We start from the raw sequence: 19,559 nt of genomic DNA, 5'->3' as shown, positions 1-19,559 counted from the left end.
ACCTTTTTTTGCCTTTCCGGGGGAGAAAAGTTTCGCTGAGAGCGATGAGAGGGATATATACCTCGTTTGCGCGATCAGGCGGATTTAAGTACCTCTATTTTTCAACAATGCTACAGATGGCATTTTTTGTCAGCATTCGTAATTCGCGATCTTGCTTGCATCATGTAGTTTACTCGTTCGATCATATATATTTTATGTTTGATGTCGAGTAATCAAAAGAGAAAGAGAAAGAAAGAGAGAGAGAGACATATGTACTAGTCCTGAAAACTTTACTATCTTTTGAGATTACTAGGACCATCTTACTAGCGACCTACTTGGATAAACTACAGTATGATACATTTGACCTTATCGAATTTCCCCAATGCGTATACACATTTCTACAAAGTGACCCTATTTTTATATTCACCACTCCGCTATTATGAATCCTTTTCTGATCGTGACTTTAATCGTACGACAATCGATCTCTCCTTACGGGGGAAGAATTGCCAAAGTATCTTATTTATCAGAGGGTCGCATTATTGACGTGCAAAGTCGGCCGCCGCATGACTTGAGATTCCGCGGCGGTATTTCAGCCGTGAATTATCGAAATTGCACTTTAAGTCGAATCTGATTCCATGGTAAGCTAAAGCCTGGACGATTCCGGGAAACGTGTCCGCTTACCTTGTTGAGCTCTCGCGCCGCCGCAAAAAGAGAATCCAGGCGGTTTATATCCTCACACACATATATACACACGTTCGCGAAAAAGAGGCTCGGAGAACACACAACAGTTATACGTACGTTCGATGCTGCCGCCTACGAACGTATACGTACACACGTCTATCTAAGTGGAGGTACCTTGCGGACAGATGCCGGAATGGAAGTCGAGCTTTGGGAAAGCCGTGCACGTAGCCGCGGGGGATAGAGGCGGCCGTAGGTTGGCTTGGCAATGATCGCCACCCGGTGACTGTGCCAGCCATTAACGGACACGTGTCTCTATCTGGTCCTTGCGCTAGAATCGCCAGATTTATCGCCCGAAACGGCACCGCTGAAGGCTCCAGTGTATTTTTATCACAGATTATCGATCACTCGCGTATTAGTTTTTCATCGACGGGCACACACACACACACACACACACACACACACACACACGCATATATATATATATATGGGAAATAACGGTTAATTATCACTAAACTTGTATACTTAAATTGCGATGTTCTGCGCTTTCCTAAAAAGGATTGACTCTCTCTTGAACTCTCGAGTTGCTGGCGGGCGGGTTGAGATTACTCTTAAATGATCATTAAACGATTCTCTCTGAAGCTCAAAGTATAACAGACACCTGTGTGTATCCTCTGGTCTGGCTCAACTCCGGTACAAGATTCGCAGAAGCAGCAAATGTCTTCTGACGATGAGACAGTTTTCATTCGCGCAAAATTTCTCGATATATAGAGACGAAATAAAAAAATTCTGTTTCATATTTTTAAATTTTACTTATATCTTTATATAAAAAAAAAATTACTGTAGATCTGTTGAAAATCGCGAAAGAAACTTTTATTTTACGAAACGAATGGTTTGTGTGTTAGATTTGTAATGGTAGATACGTCCTTTTAAATGGTCCAAGCTATTAGTAACGTGCATTGCCAAATCTCCGTCAATCACGTAAGATTTTTTTTTTGTTTCGAATCGCAATCAATATCCACCGCGTCCCAAATATCAGAGTTTCAAAGGACACAATCGTATCGGTAAACTTATTGTTATCGCGATAACGGCGTTGCTAGTTCTCGTCTGCACCAGCGGTTTAATGTTATGCGTTCGCAAATAACGGCGCGATTCATTTTAGCAGCAGAACCCCGCAGTGGTTTGTCAATGGCTCGATAGCGGCGTCGGCGCTCGGCTGTTCCGGTCATTAAAACTTGATCCATCGAACTATTTGTCCGTCCGTACACGCTGCAATCCCGAAAGTCTCGTTTTTCACGATATCGCCTCCCCGACGTGGCTCTCGTTCACATTTTTTATGCGGCCGCCTATACATCATCGTAACGGTGAAAGCGAAGCGCGACAGATAATTCATGTGAACCCCGGACAGCACTCGTAAAGCTGATAAAAGTGCCAGGATGACTTATTTTAATTGAAACATTTGTAATAATTTTGCGATTGATTTGCGTATATATGAGAGCGACGTATGAACAAATAACAGAAGGATTACGTGTCGTGATAATATTCGTGCAAAAATTTCGTTGTCTTAAATCAAATAATAAATTTGACATATTGATTTCTAAATTAGCGCGCAGACACTATATCAATTTTTTGTATTAATAATCGTGTCTCTATGTTTGGAGAAAGCTAGAATATCTCTATTTATCAATAAACTACATTGAAAATTACACATTGATGTCAGCTGGATAATTAAATAACTTTTGCGAGATATAATAGGTATTATCAGTTCATTAAAATAAAATCTCGAAATTGTATTTGCCACTTAACTGGATTCCAAGTGTTCGCCATTCTCTCGTCACGATTCTCTCTCTATGCGGGTTTTCGTCAGCGATACGAGTCGAACATGCTCGATACTATTGTAGGTTTTATTGTCATGCAAAAGTCCGAGCTTATGCTCGATGTGGAGCAATTCGGCAGTCGGTTGGACACAATAGACCTGGACAATCGGCCCGGTACAAAATATGCAAATTCGGCCGACGTCGGGGCCGGGTCCGACAAAAACAATAAACGCGAACGATTGCATGTGTTCATACATCGATGGATTCATAAAAATATCCATGCGAACACGGGAGCGGAGATCGGGCCAAAGAGGAAAGAGAAAACGCCGCGCGCGCAGTGTGAGTGGAAGTATTATTTAGCCGCTATGTGAAACTGTCCGCCCGTTACATTTTTTACGAATTGACCGCTAATGAATTTACGAGAGGTACTTTTCTACTACATGTATATACAGAGAATAGAACAAATAAATTGATAGAGATGCTTTTGTATCGGTCTATATAATTTCGCATGTGTCGGAGCTGAAGAATTTTGCAATATCAGCCAGTTACGCTAAATACGACAGGTTGTATCCCTTTTCTTTCAAGATCTGTCGGCACAGCAATTATATATAGACTATTAATTAGTTGTGAAATAAATATCCGTCTACGATAAGACAACAATTTATTATAAGAGAATAAATAATTAAATAACATTAATAAACTCTCTTTTTTGCATTCTGTTCTTTCCAACTCTTGAATCTGTATATGAAATTGTTCTTTTTTTATTACGTTTCTTATAGTTTAATATTTTTTCAGACTCTTTTGAAACAATTTTTTTACGTTGCGGGGTAATGTTTTATTCAAGCCATACTTTTCCAAGAGTATCCGGTTTTTGTATTAACGGCACGGTTTAACCATTTGTTTTTCTATGAACTTTAAGGCGTCGATATTTTTATAAATTTTTCTTTCAATCTACCAAAGATTCCATCATTTGCGTGTAATGGTATAAATTGACAAAAGTTTTTATTCCAATTTTAGTCAATTTATATCGTAATTTAATTTATTAGAAAAATAATTAAATACAACGGGGAAATAGATTGAAATTTAGATTATAAAATGTCCGCTAAGTGATCCGATTATCTCCAATTCTAGCTTTAAATTTAACTTATTAAGAGATATGCTGAAATTGAAATGTTGCGAACAAAGACAATAATTGATCGAATTTGTGCTAAAGGGGGGAGCGGGAGGAATTTGGATTCTAAATTCTTCACAAAGAATTTAACGCCTTTGATATTACATATATATATATACATATATATTTGTATATCGACAGTGAGCGAGATGTGCCTCGATAAATCCTGTTAGAAGTATTTGACCATTTGTTCTACCATGTGCGCCGAACCTATCTCCACCTTATCTGCGTCGAAAATCACCACCGCTACAAATCGCGTGACGAGCGAAAAACGTTCGACGAGAACACCCGAGCGAATTCCGAGGATGCAACCCTCTCTCTCGCAAGCGGGTGAGAATAAAAATGGCGCAGATTGGGGAGCGGATAGAAAGAAGCGAATCGTTGCCGGGTCCCACAGGCCGATTTGACGGGTTCGTTCCCTTGATGCTTCTCACCGCCATCCTTTCCCTCTCTTTCTCCTTCACCATCCTTTCGCCGTTTCGACCATTTGCTATCGTCGCTTGTAAATATGAGCGGTCCTTCATTCGGACAGAGAGCAATAGCCCTAACAACGTCTTCCTGCCACCGTGCCCAGACGTCCGTTCAGCACGACGGCGGTTTTCCTCCGTTAGGGAATGTACCGTCATTCCTTTCCTGCTACGGTAGACTGCAGGAAGAGAGAAGCGGCCGGATGGACGAGAAGAAAGGGATGCAGCGAAAGAGGGAAAGAGAGAAAGCCGCAAGGGAGGAAAGTCCCCCGACAATCAACGTCTATGGCGCCGCGCCATCGTTCTTCGTATTTTACGTGGTGCCGTAAAAGATGCTTGTTACGAGCGGCGAACGGACAAAATGACGGATCGTAATAACGTTCTCGTTCAGCCGACGGCGGCATTGTAGACTGGTATCGCCAAGGTCCGAGACGACGACGGTCGTAAACAATCGAGATAACCAAAAATGACGAACGAATTTGTCGCTCGATCGTGCGGTCCTCGAGCCTTTCGTCTGAATCTTATTGTGATCTAAGTAAATCACATAACGAATATACATATGACATGCATATATTAGATATTTATTTATCAGAAATATTAATATATAAATAAGACGTATTGAAATTAACGAATGAGATATGAAAAAGCATGTGAAATATTTTAGATATATAATTTTTTGTCTACAAATTTTAACCGAAGCTGAAGATCGCGCACTACGGTTAAACTCTTACGATTTTAGCCGTTTAGATACTTTCGACACGCTGCAAACGTGATTTATTTTCTATCTATCTTTGCGGTCAGACAAATTGCAGCGTAATAAAGTTTTATGGCACGCCTCGGTTGCGTGCGTATAGCGGATTTCTCCCACTCGTATATATATATATATATATATATATACACGTGTCTATATAAAAGATACGTCCGTTCGTTGCTTGTGTGTCCGTATAAATTGCCGAGCTCACTTAGTCGGCCAAATTTATTCCAATCCCGTAATCCGCGCCTATTCATATAGATGCAAATCGGAGAAACGTGCCAAATTCGTACGCATCCTTCTGGAAATGAGATATCTCGTGGGGGGAAGGATAGCCTATCTAGTAGTTCACCGCGCAGGTTATATGCTGAGAATGAATTAATCCTTGCCGGGAGAGCGGAGAAAGAGGGCCGGCGCGACCTGAGTAGGAACCGGTGTAATACAAACGCATTGTCATGGTCCCACCGGAAGCTAACATTCGGGCTTTTCGAACGTTATACCATACCACGCGGGCATTAGGATATGCGACACACGGGCTCGTTCTGGCCATCGTGAATTATTAAATGCTCGAATTAAATGCCCGCGCTAGTCATTAAACTGGCATAAGTCACACTTGCGTTCTAGCGGCCGCCGATGAAATATTAAGCCGGAGTTCTACAACGACGAATATATCACGGGCGACTCTATTATATCCGCGACCGTTTATTCGACCTTCCACATGCTATTTTGCACTGTGCAAACGTGTAGTGTACTCATGCAACTATAAAAGCCCAGTGAGACTCAATGATCAAAACAATTCATTCAGCGTGAAGTGAAGTTATTGATTGTTGTACTTTATTTGTTGTTTTATATTGTGTGTTATAAATAGGTTGTAATATATTATTTTCACACATATATGATATATTATATATTATAAACACACATGCGTAATGTGAGATTCTTTGATTGTACTTGTCATGCTATTTGACACAAGGTACACATTTTTCAAATACGATCGCAATTTTCATAGAAAAAAATCAAGATTATTTTTCTCAACATCTGCTTTCGATATTGTTCGTACAATTATTATTCTGTCGAAACTGCAGAAAATAAAATATTTTGTTTCGGTTCTAAAATTAGTCTCTGACATTTGCATCTGACGTCAACGCTCTCTTGGAAAGACCAACGAGTTGCCTGTAAGGCACATTTTCATCGACACGCGGTAGGCGCAACCCAAGATGTCTGGGGAAATGAAGCTATGCGGGTCGGACCCGTTTCATCTTCCTGCAAATAATTTAATCCCAGCTAAGTACATATTTATGTCTGCACATAGGTAACGCGTAGGGTAGGTAGCAGAGGGCCGTAGATATATAACCGAAATACCTGGCTTAAGACTATGTGCTTACCGTTCTATATATAGCAGGATGTCGCGTCACACGGCCCGATGTCATTAAAATTAATAAACGCAATTTGAAAGAGCTTAATTGAAGAGTCTTGACTCGGCGTAGGGCTGTAACGGTTTGAAAATTTATCTTCTGTCAAAAAAATATTTTTTTATTCGGAAGTCATCTGCGATATCGAAAACTTTTTCTCCATCTTTTCTATCTCGTTTCTCTTCCTGTTTATTCTATCCTTCTTCGTCTATAGCGATATACCCAGCAAAGCAGTAGAAATTGGACGTGCATCCAAGACGCTTCTGAATATCTCTGAGAAGCTTTCTCGGAGATTTTCCGGGCGCAGTATTTAATTTGGTCGTTGTAAGAAGAAGCAGTGAAGGGACGGGGGGAGGTTGGAGGACAGAGAAAAGGGCGAAAAGAGGAAGGAAAATGGAGGAGATGCGAGAGAACGAAAAGTGGCAGAAATGGAGGGAAGAGGGGGTAAGATAAAAGTAGGAGAGAGAGAGAGACAGAGAGATCTTACTTGCGATGAAAATGTTTCGGCAAGATAGCCCTTATGGAGACTTAATAACTTTGATGGATTATATATTTTTTACGTTTCTTCTATTCGTGACTTTCAAAACCCAGATTTAAAGTAAGCGTCGCAGTGCCGTCTGAGAATCGCGTTTTGAATAAAAATTGCCTTCAATGGAGCATTTTACGTTAATGTTCCGCTCTGTGAAACGTATTTATAATGAAGAAAACGGGGCGAAGGAAGCGAGTAGAAATGCTGCAGAAGGCGAAGACTAGCGTGGTTTATTAATAATTGCAATAGGGTCAATTAGATGGAACTGCCGTACAAAGTACCGCCAAGTACTGAATCGAGATTTCAATTCATAGAGGATAGTAATAACCGTCTATTAATCGCGTGGTCATATTTTACGTCATGTTTAACATTATTCGATTCGTTTCCATTATAATCTATTTCTATTGATAAATACAATCGATTAGAGAAAGAAGACGATCTACAGAGAATGACATTATTATTCGTAGCACTCTTAATAATTTCTTTAACATGATTCAGTGGAATTGTCAATTAGGTTATTGATTGACTGAACTGACCAGGTCTATTTCTGTCCAGTATGAGTCAAAAGCGTTTCTCAAAGGCCGACAATCTTTGATCGAGTTCCGCCTTTGATCGGAACAGAGGTTTGCCGACGAGAACGATTTTACAGGTCACATGATACTGTATATAGGTCTAATAGGGAAAACCGTATTAATAGTTATGGTAAAGTTAGGTGAAGCTAGATACATGATTTTGCTAAAAAGTAAAGTGAAATAAAAGTATAATGAATCAAATCAGGAAAATATTTGTATTTTTATATAATTTTGTTTATAATTATGTGAAATTCATGTATGTGTGTACCTATTCGAGATTTTGGCACAAAAATTTCGATTAGATTTCTTTAGCAGAAAAATGTATTCGTCGTAAAATGCAGTTTCTTTGCAACATGTTTCTTCAGCATTTGTCGTGAAGGTCGATGACGCAAAATACCATAGAGTGGATTCCTAGTTCCGCTTCGCGCGACCACTTCACTTATGCGCACTCGTCGGCTTTATGGGCCGAGACTTCGTGGTTACGATAGAGCGTGGGTCTTCTTTCTCTCTCCACCTTCTCCCTCGTCTTTGCGAGAGAACTTCAAACCGTTCCGACATTACGAGGCTAACTTTTGCAAAGTGCACGAGGAGAGAATAGAATTAACTCGACGTCTGATAATAGCGCGGTTGCAAATCGCCGGGAAGGCAAAGACGAAATAGGAGCGGATGAATATTCATTCGCGTTCAGTGACGCGGAAGTCTGAGCGTGTGGTCTCGTAATATATGCATTCACGACGTACGTTCCCCGTTTCCAGCAACGATACGATGTAGAGTGCCAGGTAGGTCCTCCCGCGAATTGAACGAGTGATCGCCTTCTTGGATCAGCAACACCACCGCTCGCCCCTGTCGGCTTAACGGATGCGGCGAACGTAGGATTGTACATGCAGCGGGAGGGCAACTTGCTGTTATCGATATTCAAAAAACCCGTTTTCGACGCAGGGTGTCCGGTGTGTCGACGATAAATGCCGATACTCCGTGGACGAGGCATCGGCCTTCGTTGAGCCGGCGCCACCTAGCTGCGGTTATTTGCATATTTCAATTTCCTCTGCGCAACACACCGAGGGGGTGCCGTCGACGTGCGGCTGAAATACATGGACGCGGGTACCCGCACACCATCGTGTGTGTGTGTGTGTTTCATTGCTGTGTGCGCGGCGGCGGCTGTGTATGTGTCGCGAGGATCCAATGGAGAAAATTCCGTTGTCATGGACAACCATTACCACGCCGGGATATCGCGAACCTAAGTACACACACTTAGAAGCGGAACTCTTTCAAGAATGTATTGGTGTACTTTTACGTTGTATAGAGCTGCAAAACACACACATCTTAGAGGCAATGTATTTGGGTATGTACTTATATGTATGAGTGTATGGGAAGAGAGTATGTACCAGTTGGAAACGCTCCGTCGCGGCTGTATTACCTATGCGTTCCTATTATAAAAGTCATTTCGCAGGACACTCTTCCCTGTCCATTGTACTGGCGCATTTCAATTTTCGCCCAAGATGCAAATTTCACCTCCGTGTAGTCCCCGACAAGCCGCTCGCTGTCACGATGACGACTTCCGTATACTATAACGGATGGGTGATGTGCGGGTGCGGTCGGTGGGTGAGTCCGACTCGTTTCGTTTCAATTCATTAGGAGAACCGTAAAATTGTCATTCCTGGACTGGTATCTGGTTAAGAGCAATTTGTTTGGCGCGACGCACGCTCTTTCTTCGACTCTGCGGTCGGGAAACTTTTGTTCTTGTCCTCTGCTTCTCACTTGAGAGCTTTTACTTTCCAATTTTCGACAAGCAGTGTCGAGATGATTCCGAGGGTTAAAAGGATTCGTTCTCTAGACACCATCAAATTTAACTTTTCGCTGTGTGCAAGATTTTAAGCTTATACAACAACACAATTTACTTCAAAACAACCCCAAACTCTTCAAATGTCTTCCCGAAGCTTCTTGCCGCAGATTATTCTCATATAAATGTTGTTAATTATTATTAAACTCTATATTACTCTATATTTTCTATCATATGAATAGCGAATAAGTAGAATAAGTAGATGTAAAGTTTCAGTGATCGATATCAAGAATAAGTTTGACGTTTTGTTGTTTCAAAAGAAGCACGTGAGAGACGGACCGATTGTATTCCTCTCGAAGTTTACTCGAATGAACGAAGTGGATTCGCAGAATCCAACTATCCTTGAAAGGTATGGACCGATACATAGGCATCGCGGAGCGTCCGATAGAAGGAAGGAGTGAGAGATGAAAACGGCGACTGTCGGAGAATGGAAGAGAGAGAGAAATCTCGTTGTATCGATCGACGTTATAAAATCCATTTTATGACTTGGACGTTGTCCAGTGACTGGTGTATTAGCCGTCGCATTGCCTCGCAAATAAAACGCTCTTCTACTCTTGAACCTCCTTTAACCACCTCGCCTGGCCCTCGTTGACGTCGGACGATGCCATCAACTCTCGTTTGTATCTTTCTCTTTCTTTCTCTCCCTCTTTTTCTTTCGCGATACACGTCGGCAGGTTTATAGGCAAAATCTCTCGAGTTAGACAGCCTCCTCTTCACGCTCGCATACCTATAGTTTTGCCAGCTTTTTCGCATAGTTGCGAGAAAAGAATCACTTGATTATCTACTTGCGTTTTCTACGTCTTTCTGACGACGGCATTTGTTCTCATTCGAATCAGCATAAAATAGTCTATAACATTGGATTTGCATGGATATCTTTCTCGTGTATTTCTCAAGACGAATAAAAACTTTCATAGATCACAGCGAACCCCCATCAGTGATCTTTTCGCGTGTGATAAACGAAATTTTTCTCCTCGCATATACAAAAAAATTGTTTCGCTATTATATGTATATACATCTACACGTATGTACATCTGATTTACATGCACGTTATGCAAATATTAATAATAATTGCATTGCAATAATTAATATTACTAACAGAAATTTTGTACCGTTACATGAAATTTTGACTCTATAATATTTATTTAGCGTAAATTAAATGTAAAAAGGTAATGTAATATTAGGCGATATATTTATATCATATTAAATTTATCACGTTATCACAATTTTATATCAAAGAATATTTTTATGTTTTATCGCGCTCTATATTCATATCGATTTCGCTTCAATAATAATTAATTCGACTTAATTTGCATATCATACGTGCTTATCGATACTTACTGTGTGGTCATTGGAGACTGTGCTATTTTGCATTTAGTGCATCGCGGGCAACTTGCACTAATGTAACAGCACAATGGAAACGTGGGACGATGGTCATTTCGTCAAATTGATCTTGCACATTAATGGGGACCAAAACTCTCGCGATTGAAAATAGTTAATCTTGATTGATTTAATTATATATTTTTGTCCATATTAAGCATCAAAAATATACGAGATGCACCAAATGCTCGATGCGATTTACTCCTTGTCGAATTTTACGTTTTGTAAAAATACAGTGATACAAGAGGAAATAAATCATACTCTTTACCGATTTGCCGATTAGCCGATTAGCTTATCTATATCATCGTACATTCGCACGCCTCCCGTACATTTGTATGCATAAAGTTGTACACGACGAAACTTCATCGTTGCACGCAAGTGACTATGCGCATACCCGATGACAAGCTGTTTCATTATCTCGAATCAGCGAATTGTTCCTACATCACCGATGCGGCGAATGTATAGTTGCTTCAACTGCAATTTGCACGAGGCAATGCCACTCGACGCTTCGCTGTCAAGCTAATCGTAAGCCTTATCGTAATTGCAGATGCGAGACCCGCTAGACGCGACATAACTACTGCATCGAGGGCGAGATGTGGAGCAGTCGCGGTATAATCGCGTTAATTACTCTATGTAGACGGACTTTATTTCAAGCAACAATATTTTTACTACCGATGCGTTTCTCAACTTTTACGTTTTTGCAATATTTTTCAACATATATTTCCTTTATCTCTTCATATATTTTCTTGTTTTTACGCTTTTTATATTTTGTATTCTAACGATGTCAAGTTTATGCGAGAAAGTTTACTGATTGCTCCTGTCTCGAATAAGTTTGCGCCGTGACAATATAAATTTCAAAGTAGCAGAGCAATACGATAAGGAGGGCAATGAAATATGATACTTTCAAATTTGCTCTCTTGTTCGTTGCAACCATAAACTATGATTTTTACGCATAATTGCTATTATAAAATTTTCTGAATTTGGTTGGGATATTAAAGTTGTGCTCATGAGCGCAATTAAAAAAATCTCTGTTGCATTCCATCAAGAATAATCATATATATTTCATGGTATCACGTGTCAACCGTGAAATATACGTGTGAGAATCTTTTATCTTTATTTTTATGGTCTCACAGAGACGCCCTGGATCATGTCGCTGCTGGAAATTTGCACCAGTAAACACGAATTATTAATTAATGCTATTTCCGCAAACTTTAATGCGCTTTATCTCTCGCCGTGATATTGAAACGCGAACATAATATTCAAAGTTCCGGAGGCTATGAATACAACGGATACTCGAATCAAACCATTTATTCGATATGGTCGCATCGTTGCGACGCATCATGCGAATTGAACGCAGTAGAGAGAGACAATGTGGATCGTACACGATATAACTCTACTATATTCGTCCACATATTTTCCTACAAGTTTTTATGGGTCATGTATGAGAGATATACAAGTTTTAACTACGCTACACTAACTACGTTACCAACTATGTTAACTATGCTATGTCACATAAAGTTACAAAGGGAGGGAAATAAATATTAGTTTTGTGAAAAATGAGATTATGATGGCATAACATTTATATTCATTTTGATCAAAACCGAAACAGAGAGCAAATACGAAAAAAAATGTAAAGAACCTTGAACCTTTTTTCCCTATATATATCTACAAAAATCAATGTTTCAATAAAAACGTAGATATATTGCAGGCTTTCTGTGAAAATCAGTCTTTCTACGAAAAGGCTTGGCTCTTTTACAAAGCGTCAAATCTTTGTAAGTCGACGTTTTATAAAGAGCCTAGGCCTTTTGTAAAAAAGTTGAACTTACAAAGAGCCTGTGACAGATATATAAAAGTAAATATTCCAAAAACTGCGAAGAGATGTAGTTATATACATAAAAGCTCGATTATCTGAAAGCTGTTCTTTGCATTCACGGTATCCGGGCTGTCCCAATTCGAATTTAGGCACTTCAAAAGCGATTCTGGTAATGGAATAAAATAGTAGAATCCGAAATCAAACTTTCTCTATCTTATACGTCAAACTTGTTCACTGCTGTTTACTGCGTTTCACTACTATCGAAGCGTCTTATTTCTTCTCGGATCGACCATATATCGCGCCGCTCGTAGATTGAATTTAACCGAAAAAAACGACAGAAGAAACTCGGGCGAGGAAACGATTGTCCCCGTTCTTGTCGCGCATCGCTGGGAGCTAATTCATCCCCGTGGTGGCCCGCGGGGCTTGCGATTTGCCGCCGCGGCGAAGTTTTCTATTCCCGCCGGCTGCGGGGAAACAGTAGTAGAGCCGCGTCCCAATGCAATTAAGATAAGCTCGCCCGCGCGATGTTTATAAATATTTTCGGGCATTTCCGAAATACAGCCGGCGGGTTACGAGCGGCCACGATTCCCCGTATCTGTACGTCGAGAGTATCCGCAGCGTGACCAGCCGCAGGGGTTACGATCCCTTGCGAATTTTCACGTAGAACGACGGCCGGGGCGTTCCATTCTCGGCCTTAGTTTCTCTCTTCCTCTCTCTCTCTCTTTCTCTCTGGTGGTAGAGCTTTTTACGCGGACTTATCCGCGGGATATAGGTTGGGAAACGCTCTACGTGCGAATGAGACGTACTACGGTGCCGGAGATAATCGAGCGATCTCTGGACGCGCGTGCGACGTGTGGCAAGAAAAATTACAAGTGCGCGTCTCTCTTACCTTCTCGTTTTCTCGTCTGCACGACGTGACTCTTCGTGGAGTGAAACCGTCCGCCGCATGCCGGTGCATTTCTCGCCATCGTCATCAAACGTTATCGAAATCCTCGTGCGAGATTAAAACGTTCCAGGGATATCCGCTTTGTAAAACAGTAGCTGAAACTTCAAGTTTGCGGACACAAGATATTCGTTAAAGTAGCGATTAATTATTATATACAGCTTAGAGAATATAATCACTTGACTCTTAATATTTTTTAAGTAATTAAATAATTAATAAAAATTAAGTATGAAAGAACATATCGCATTAAATACCAAATCTAATTGCAGTTGCGAGATATTAACATATTAAAAATATGCTGTCGTATGACTGTAATAATATAAGAGGGAAATAATTATAAAACATGGCTTCCTCACCATTCTATTTCGCTCATTAATCTTTCTCTATGAGCAAGCTAGTTTTTCAATTTTGGCTTCCTCATAGAGGAAGCTTAATGAGCGAAATAGAATGGTGAGGGAGCAATGTGCAAGTTTCCAATTTGCACACTTGTTTCATATAAAATAACATTTTTTGTCACGTATATATATGTGTGTATGTATGTATGTATGTATGTATGTACTTCCTTTTGTATGTCCCTTTCGTATGTTTCTTTCGTAAAATTTTCATTTTTTGAAAAATTTAAAATTTCATAAAAAATAAATCCCTTTACCGATTTTTGTCAAATTTAATACCAACCAACCTTTAATGATAATCTATTCATGTAAAAAAATTTAAACCGATATCTCAAAATTTACGGAAATTAGAGCAATCACGCCCTTTTTTTAAAAAATTCAAAATTTTATAAGAAAAGAACAAAGCTTCCTCTATGAGGAAGCAAAAATAAGAAATTTGCGTGTAAATGCATTTGGGTATAAATTAAAGCCGCGATTACGAGAATGCGAGTGAATTTTCCGCGAGTGATTATGCAAGTTTAATGAATTCTGTAAGTGACAGAGTTACGCTGATAGAGTCGTGTCATAAATACCTGCACAATCCTGGCTCTCCCTAGTCTGTCCGCGGCTCTTGCACCGCGCGTGCTTGCTTACATCCATCTCGGTGTGTTGAGATAGTCAAATGATGATCAGATAGGACCGAGAGGCCCTTTGAATAAATCCTCAAACCGATAGGAAGGCGGTCCCAAGGGGTTTGCTCGACAGTGCGATAGCCGATAATGGTCTGGTTCAGGCACCGTCCAATTCTCGGGTTAATTACCATCGTTTTAACCTACCGCGATATCGGAGCCATTTCTTAAACCGAATGTAGTCTCATACATAATTGATTCTACGAGGACAGATATTTACTTCTCGACATTTTTACTTTATGCCTCCTGTGATATGTGAAGTTTTAATTAATGAAGTTTGAATTTGTTATTACGGATTAATTTTATTATCTTTAATATATATTCGCTCTCTCTCTTTTTCTACATTTTAAAGCGCAAAGTACACATTTGATAAAGTCGCAAATATTATTTTGCAGCAATATGCGACCTTCGCCAAAGTTGTAATTGACGTGATAAGAAGTCCTTTGTATAAATTATAAGCTTGTACACAATTTTACGGTTGCGGATAAGCAGCATATGAACTTTTGAAGTGCGCGACTAATACAGGGCTATTTATATCAGGCTGCGAGATAACGGGGCTGATTCTAACGTTGCGCGAGGTTTGCGTGAACGCGACGTTCGAGGGTGTGGGTGGGTTGTTTCCGTTGCTATATCGATATTACTATCTGACGAAGATGATAGCGTATAGTGGACTCGCTATAACATGTTTCGCTAGGCGCGATTAAGCGACGTGTTTTACTGGTGACGGTGTATCGTGCGGGAGAATCGTAATCGTGGGGCTGATGAATTTCCTCGCGAAGGGAAATTATTTTTTCTCTTGTTGACGCAAAATCTCAATGGCCGGAATCTCGGTCGACAGTTGACTCGGGAGCCTAACACCGAGACGGAACGCGCGCGGTTCCGAAACGTCACGTTTATTTTCGCGCAAACGACACGCGCACGCGGCTTCAAAGAATCCGGTCGATTCGTAACTGCGTAAGATTCGTATATATTTCCGGCGCAAAGCACTCCCGAGTGAAATAACCGCTCCTCCGGTCCTCGTCGCGCGTCATAAAGATCGCGCGGCGTAAAAGTTTCGCGAACGTGTGTTTATATATATATATGTATATTGTGTGTGTATATATATATATATATATATATATATATATGGGCCGGCAATTACGCAGCGAGAACTTTGCATCGCGGTCTACCTAATTACGGTAACGTATCGACTTGCGTCACGTAATACTCGCGGTGCACCGCGAGTACGGCGAGAGATCGCGTATCCATGATCGACCTTACGAGAGTCGGCGCGCTCTGCGCCAGTTGATGCGGAAGAGCGGCGCGTAAAACTTTTATTTCGACGGATCTCTCAACTTCCTGTACTGTGCAAAAAGCTTTTCGTTTTACTGAGGGCCGCGACCGGCGATAAGCCGACCGCCCGTAAGTACGCCCGGCTAATATCCCTCTTAAGCGATATATACATATACATACCTCGCTCTCCGAAATTCGCGTGCCTCGCGTCGCGTCGCGACTCTCGATGCCTTTATGATAAAGGAGTACGTATAAGAGCACGGAGATGTATGATACATATATATATATACACATACACACATATTTACCGCGCTATATATCGTCGTAGCGGCGAACCGTACTTAATCTTCCCGAGATAAGAGGGTTCTGTTTTTCTTCGTTACAGGCTGCGCGTTCCTCACCTACTACAGCCGTGACAGCGCAATCAACGCCCAGAACGCTCTGCATGAGAAGCGGACTTTGCCAGGGGTGAGTGTTTACCACGTTTACCTACTTACTTTTCAGCCAATTGTACTCTACTAATGCCACCTCATTTCGTGTCGCGCTCACCTCACTCCCAAGAAATCTTATCTTGGTCTCCCTTAATAAGCGCTCCCTCGTTAGAGTCCGCCATACTGCGGACGTGTAACTTGTAACACTGAAGTCCGTGAAGGGACGGTATATTTTTCTCAATCGCAAAGTTTTGTCGAACTATATAGCGGACTATATGCACGATATTTCGAATGTCGATATTGTAATCGAAAATCGTTCGGTGTCATCGAATATCTTAATACGCGGGAATTAGCTGTCGAGATCGATGTTACGTTCGTTTTGCGATACGAGATACCGTTGGAAGAGCTCCAAGTTTGCGGGCGAGATTTCAAAAACATCGATTTATTCAGTCTCGATTTTTCTGCGATACCTCATGGAACGACCATCGACTCGTGCGACAGCTAGACGCTATAATTTTTAATCGAGAAGTAATTCGCGTGCAAAAAAAACGTACGGACATCAATAGAGACAGTAACGGATACTTATCGTCGTCGGATGTCGTATGCCGTTGTTTCTCCAACTAATTTCGGCGATTCGCCGCGTCCGCGATCCAGGATATTAAAATGGCCCGACGAGTGACGAGTTAATCTCTTAACGCCGAAAGCCCCGTTTATAGGAGGGAAAGAGACGCGCGAAGGGAAGATGGTACTGACGCGATGTATCATCGGACTTTCTGTGCGAAAAGTCCTGTGCAAATGCCAGGGCCGGATGTAGGGAACATTCTTACATCCTTTTTCCCTTCGATGAAATTTGGCGTTTCTTCTCTTTGTTTTTTCAATGAAATGCGCAACTAGCGAAAGTCGCTTCAAGATTACGAGGAAGAAGGAATTCTGTGTTTCACCGTAATCGAACGACACGGAGAAAGAGATGGTGGTGGTTCCTCCATATTTATGACGAGTAATGTCGTAAATAATGTTGGACGTACTCCCCCATTATTCCCCGCCGTCCGAGTCGCTAACTCGGCACAGCTTACCGTCTCGCACAATGTTAGAGAGTTATGATATCTTCTATACGAACGTCCGAGAGATTTTCGCCGGACATTTATCGCGCCCATAATACGTGATACTCCGCGGCCCCGTATATTAACACGCGCGCTATTCTCTTTACCAGGAACATATGGATTTCGTAGTTTATCTTAAAAATATCCTTTCTAGGTAACTTTCTAGGTCTCTTTGCGTTGAAAATCTTTTTCGGGAAGATAACGGGCGAAACTCCCGAAATTTTTCATCGATTGTGGCCCCGAGCTGCGGCATCGCCGGCACTGAATGCTGCTTAACTGCCAGAGCGGTGCCAACACGCCCCTTCCCATTATCCGTGTTACCCCTTAGAAGTCCGCAGCGAGTACTGGCGTTATGTTTCGTTAATCTATCCTCGAAACAACGCTGCTACGATCTTGGCACGGCTGCCAGCGGAAATCGTTTTAAATGTTATGCCGAGGGATGCGTTGCCGGGGATACGGGGCTGAGTTATGACTTTATGAAGAGGCAGACGCACATACGCGCGCATACACCGACGTTCATTTTTTTTTTAACTTTTTTTCGCGTGCACGCGGTTTCCGCGTGTTGGCCGCTTGCGAGATATATCTGAAAAAAATCTGCACGTCCGATTCCCCGTGATAAATGCGTCGCGGCAAAACCGCTTCGTCCGAAATTGCGCGGTTTAGTTCACAATCCGACGACAGAAAAATATGTATCGTTCTTGTTCTATGCTAACTTAAAATTCTGATCGAAATTTAGAATTTTAACAGCGTCGCGATAAGTTTGGTAACATGTGATTAAAATGATGATGTGTAATATTATCGGAGAAAGAGATATTTTCATAAATATATATATGCTGACGAAATAAAATTAAAAACTTGCAAATCACTTAAAAGGCATTCTTGCGGATTTTATAATAATATTTAGCTGCGTAGCGCATATGTAAACAGTTGACTCTTGTCAGGTCATCAGCGTATATATTCATTCCTCTATCGCATTTACCTGATAAGATAGAAAAATATTTAAACAGATGTTCGTCCAAGGTTTGTGTGGTTTTCACTTTGAGAAACGCGCATCAGGCTAGAATCTCTCAATTTTCGCAATTTCGAATTCATCATCGAGCTTAGTCATTACAGGTGTCTTTAAAGTCGCATAAAGTTATGCAACGTGTCGAACTATGTATGCATAGGGCGCGTCCGATCAACCATCATTAAAACATTTCGGCCGGAGGACGCGATGGTTATGCAAATCTTAATCTGGCGCTTACATTCACCGAGGAGGTGGTTTTACAAGCGGTTCCACGAGCTTTCTTCGAGACGCCGATTTCATTCATTGGGATATCTCTTGGTCGGACACTTTCTAAGCGCGCCTAAGCTTCCGCTCTGTTTACGCGTGTGCATATATGCGCATTTAGGATGATTGTTTACCGATCGCTTCTACCCCGAATCGTAATATCCGCATACACCTGAGGCCATAATTCGGCCGAGCAACGGACCCTTCATAAACACGGGATCCCAAAGCCGAGAGCGGTGCTGCTGCGCAAGCAATAACAATACCGCCGACCAGCCACCGTCTATACTTAGCTCGCGCTCACTGCGGAAGCGATCGTTGCACGTGCGCAAGCGTGCCTGTTCACGCGCACGCGAGAAACGAAAGAGACAGAAAGTATTCGGGCAGCCCCGCTTCCGGTCGTTTCCGTAATACTTCACGCGCGGCTTGACGTGGCGTGTCAAACTTGTTGCTATACATACACGTCCGATGATTCAGATCCCGTTCCTTCCTTGAACGCTATTTTTAATACGTGTTGTTTCAATTTTGCCATATACGCGGTGGTCTAGCATCAATATATTTTTTAACATCGTCATAAAATAAAAATTACATCGCTCTCGCGGTATCATCGCGGAATTAAATATTGAAGGGTGATCAGAATTATTTATTCACGGAGAGAGGGAGACAATCGACATAATTATCGGATAATTTTAAATGCATTTTGCAATCCTCTATCTCTCTGAATTTATTTATTTCTCGGCTCGTATATTTTTTCCCTCGGTCTCATTTACGCGCCGCGCTAAATCCGCATAGTAATCTTCGAATCTTTGCGCCGCGATTAAAGCCTTCCAGATTTAATTCCTGTTTATTTGCTTTACCTCGTAAGCCACGCTTGAATCTTTAGCCGTCGTGTTGGTCTAGGCATCCTCAACATTAACAGACCGCCAGATGTTCGCTGGCGAACGACAGAGAAAAAATTCGTATACAAGTCAAACCTCGTAGAGAGGAATTCAATCCTCTCGTGAATGCTAATCTCGAAAACGCGAACTATGTTAAAAAATTAAAAAATTAAAAAATCATAAGGATTGATCGAAATGCGGT

General features: G+C 41.4%; 1 protein-coding gene across 12 annotated transcripts in view; it reads left to right on the top strand.

The window, feature by feature from the left end:
* The window catches only part of Bru3 (CUGBP Elav-like family member bruno 3), a 578,576-nt gene that overhangs the window by 56,383 nt on the left and 502,634 nt on the right, over positions 1–19,559 (top strand). For all 12 annotated transcript variants that reach the window (XM_083058812.1, XM_083058829.1, XM_083058817.1 and 9 more), the window contains exon 2: positions 16,067–16,149. In XM_083058812.1, coding sequence (XP_082914938.1) covers positions 16,127–16,149 — 23 coding nt within the window. In that variant the 5' untranslated portion in view covers positions 16,067–16,126. The remainder of the gene's footprint in view (positions 1–16,066; positions 16,150–19,559) is intronic.

The sequence above is a fragment of the Prenolepis imparis genome, unplaced genomic scaffold (assembly GCF_030444845.1).
Source record: "Prenolepis imparis isolate NDT839.2.m4 unplaced genomic scaffold, iyPreImpa1.0 SCAF_2, whole genome shotgun sequence".
Taxonomy (NCBI): Eukaryota; Metazoa; Arthropoda; class Insecta; order Hymenoptera; family Formicidae; genus Prenolepis; species Prenolepis imparis.
This window is presented reverse-complemented; position numbering and strand designations above follow the sequence as displayed.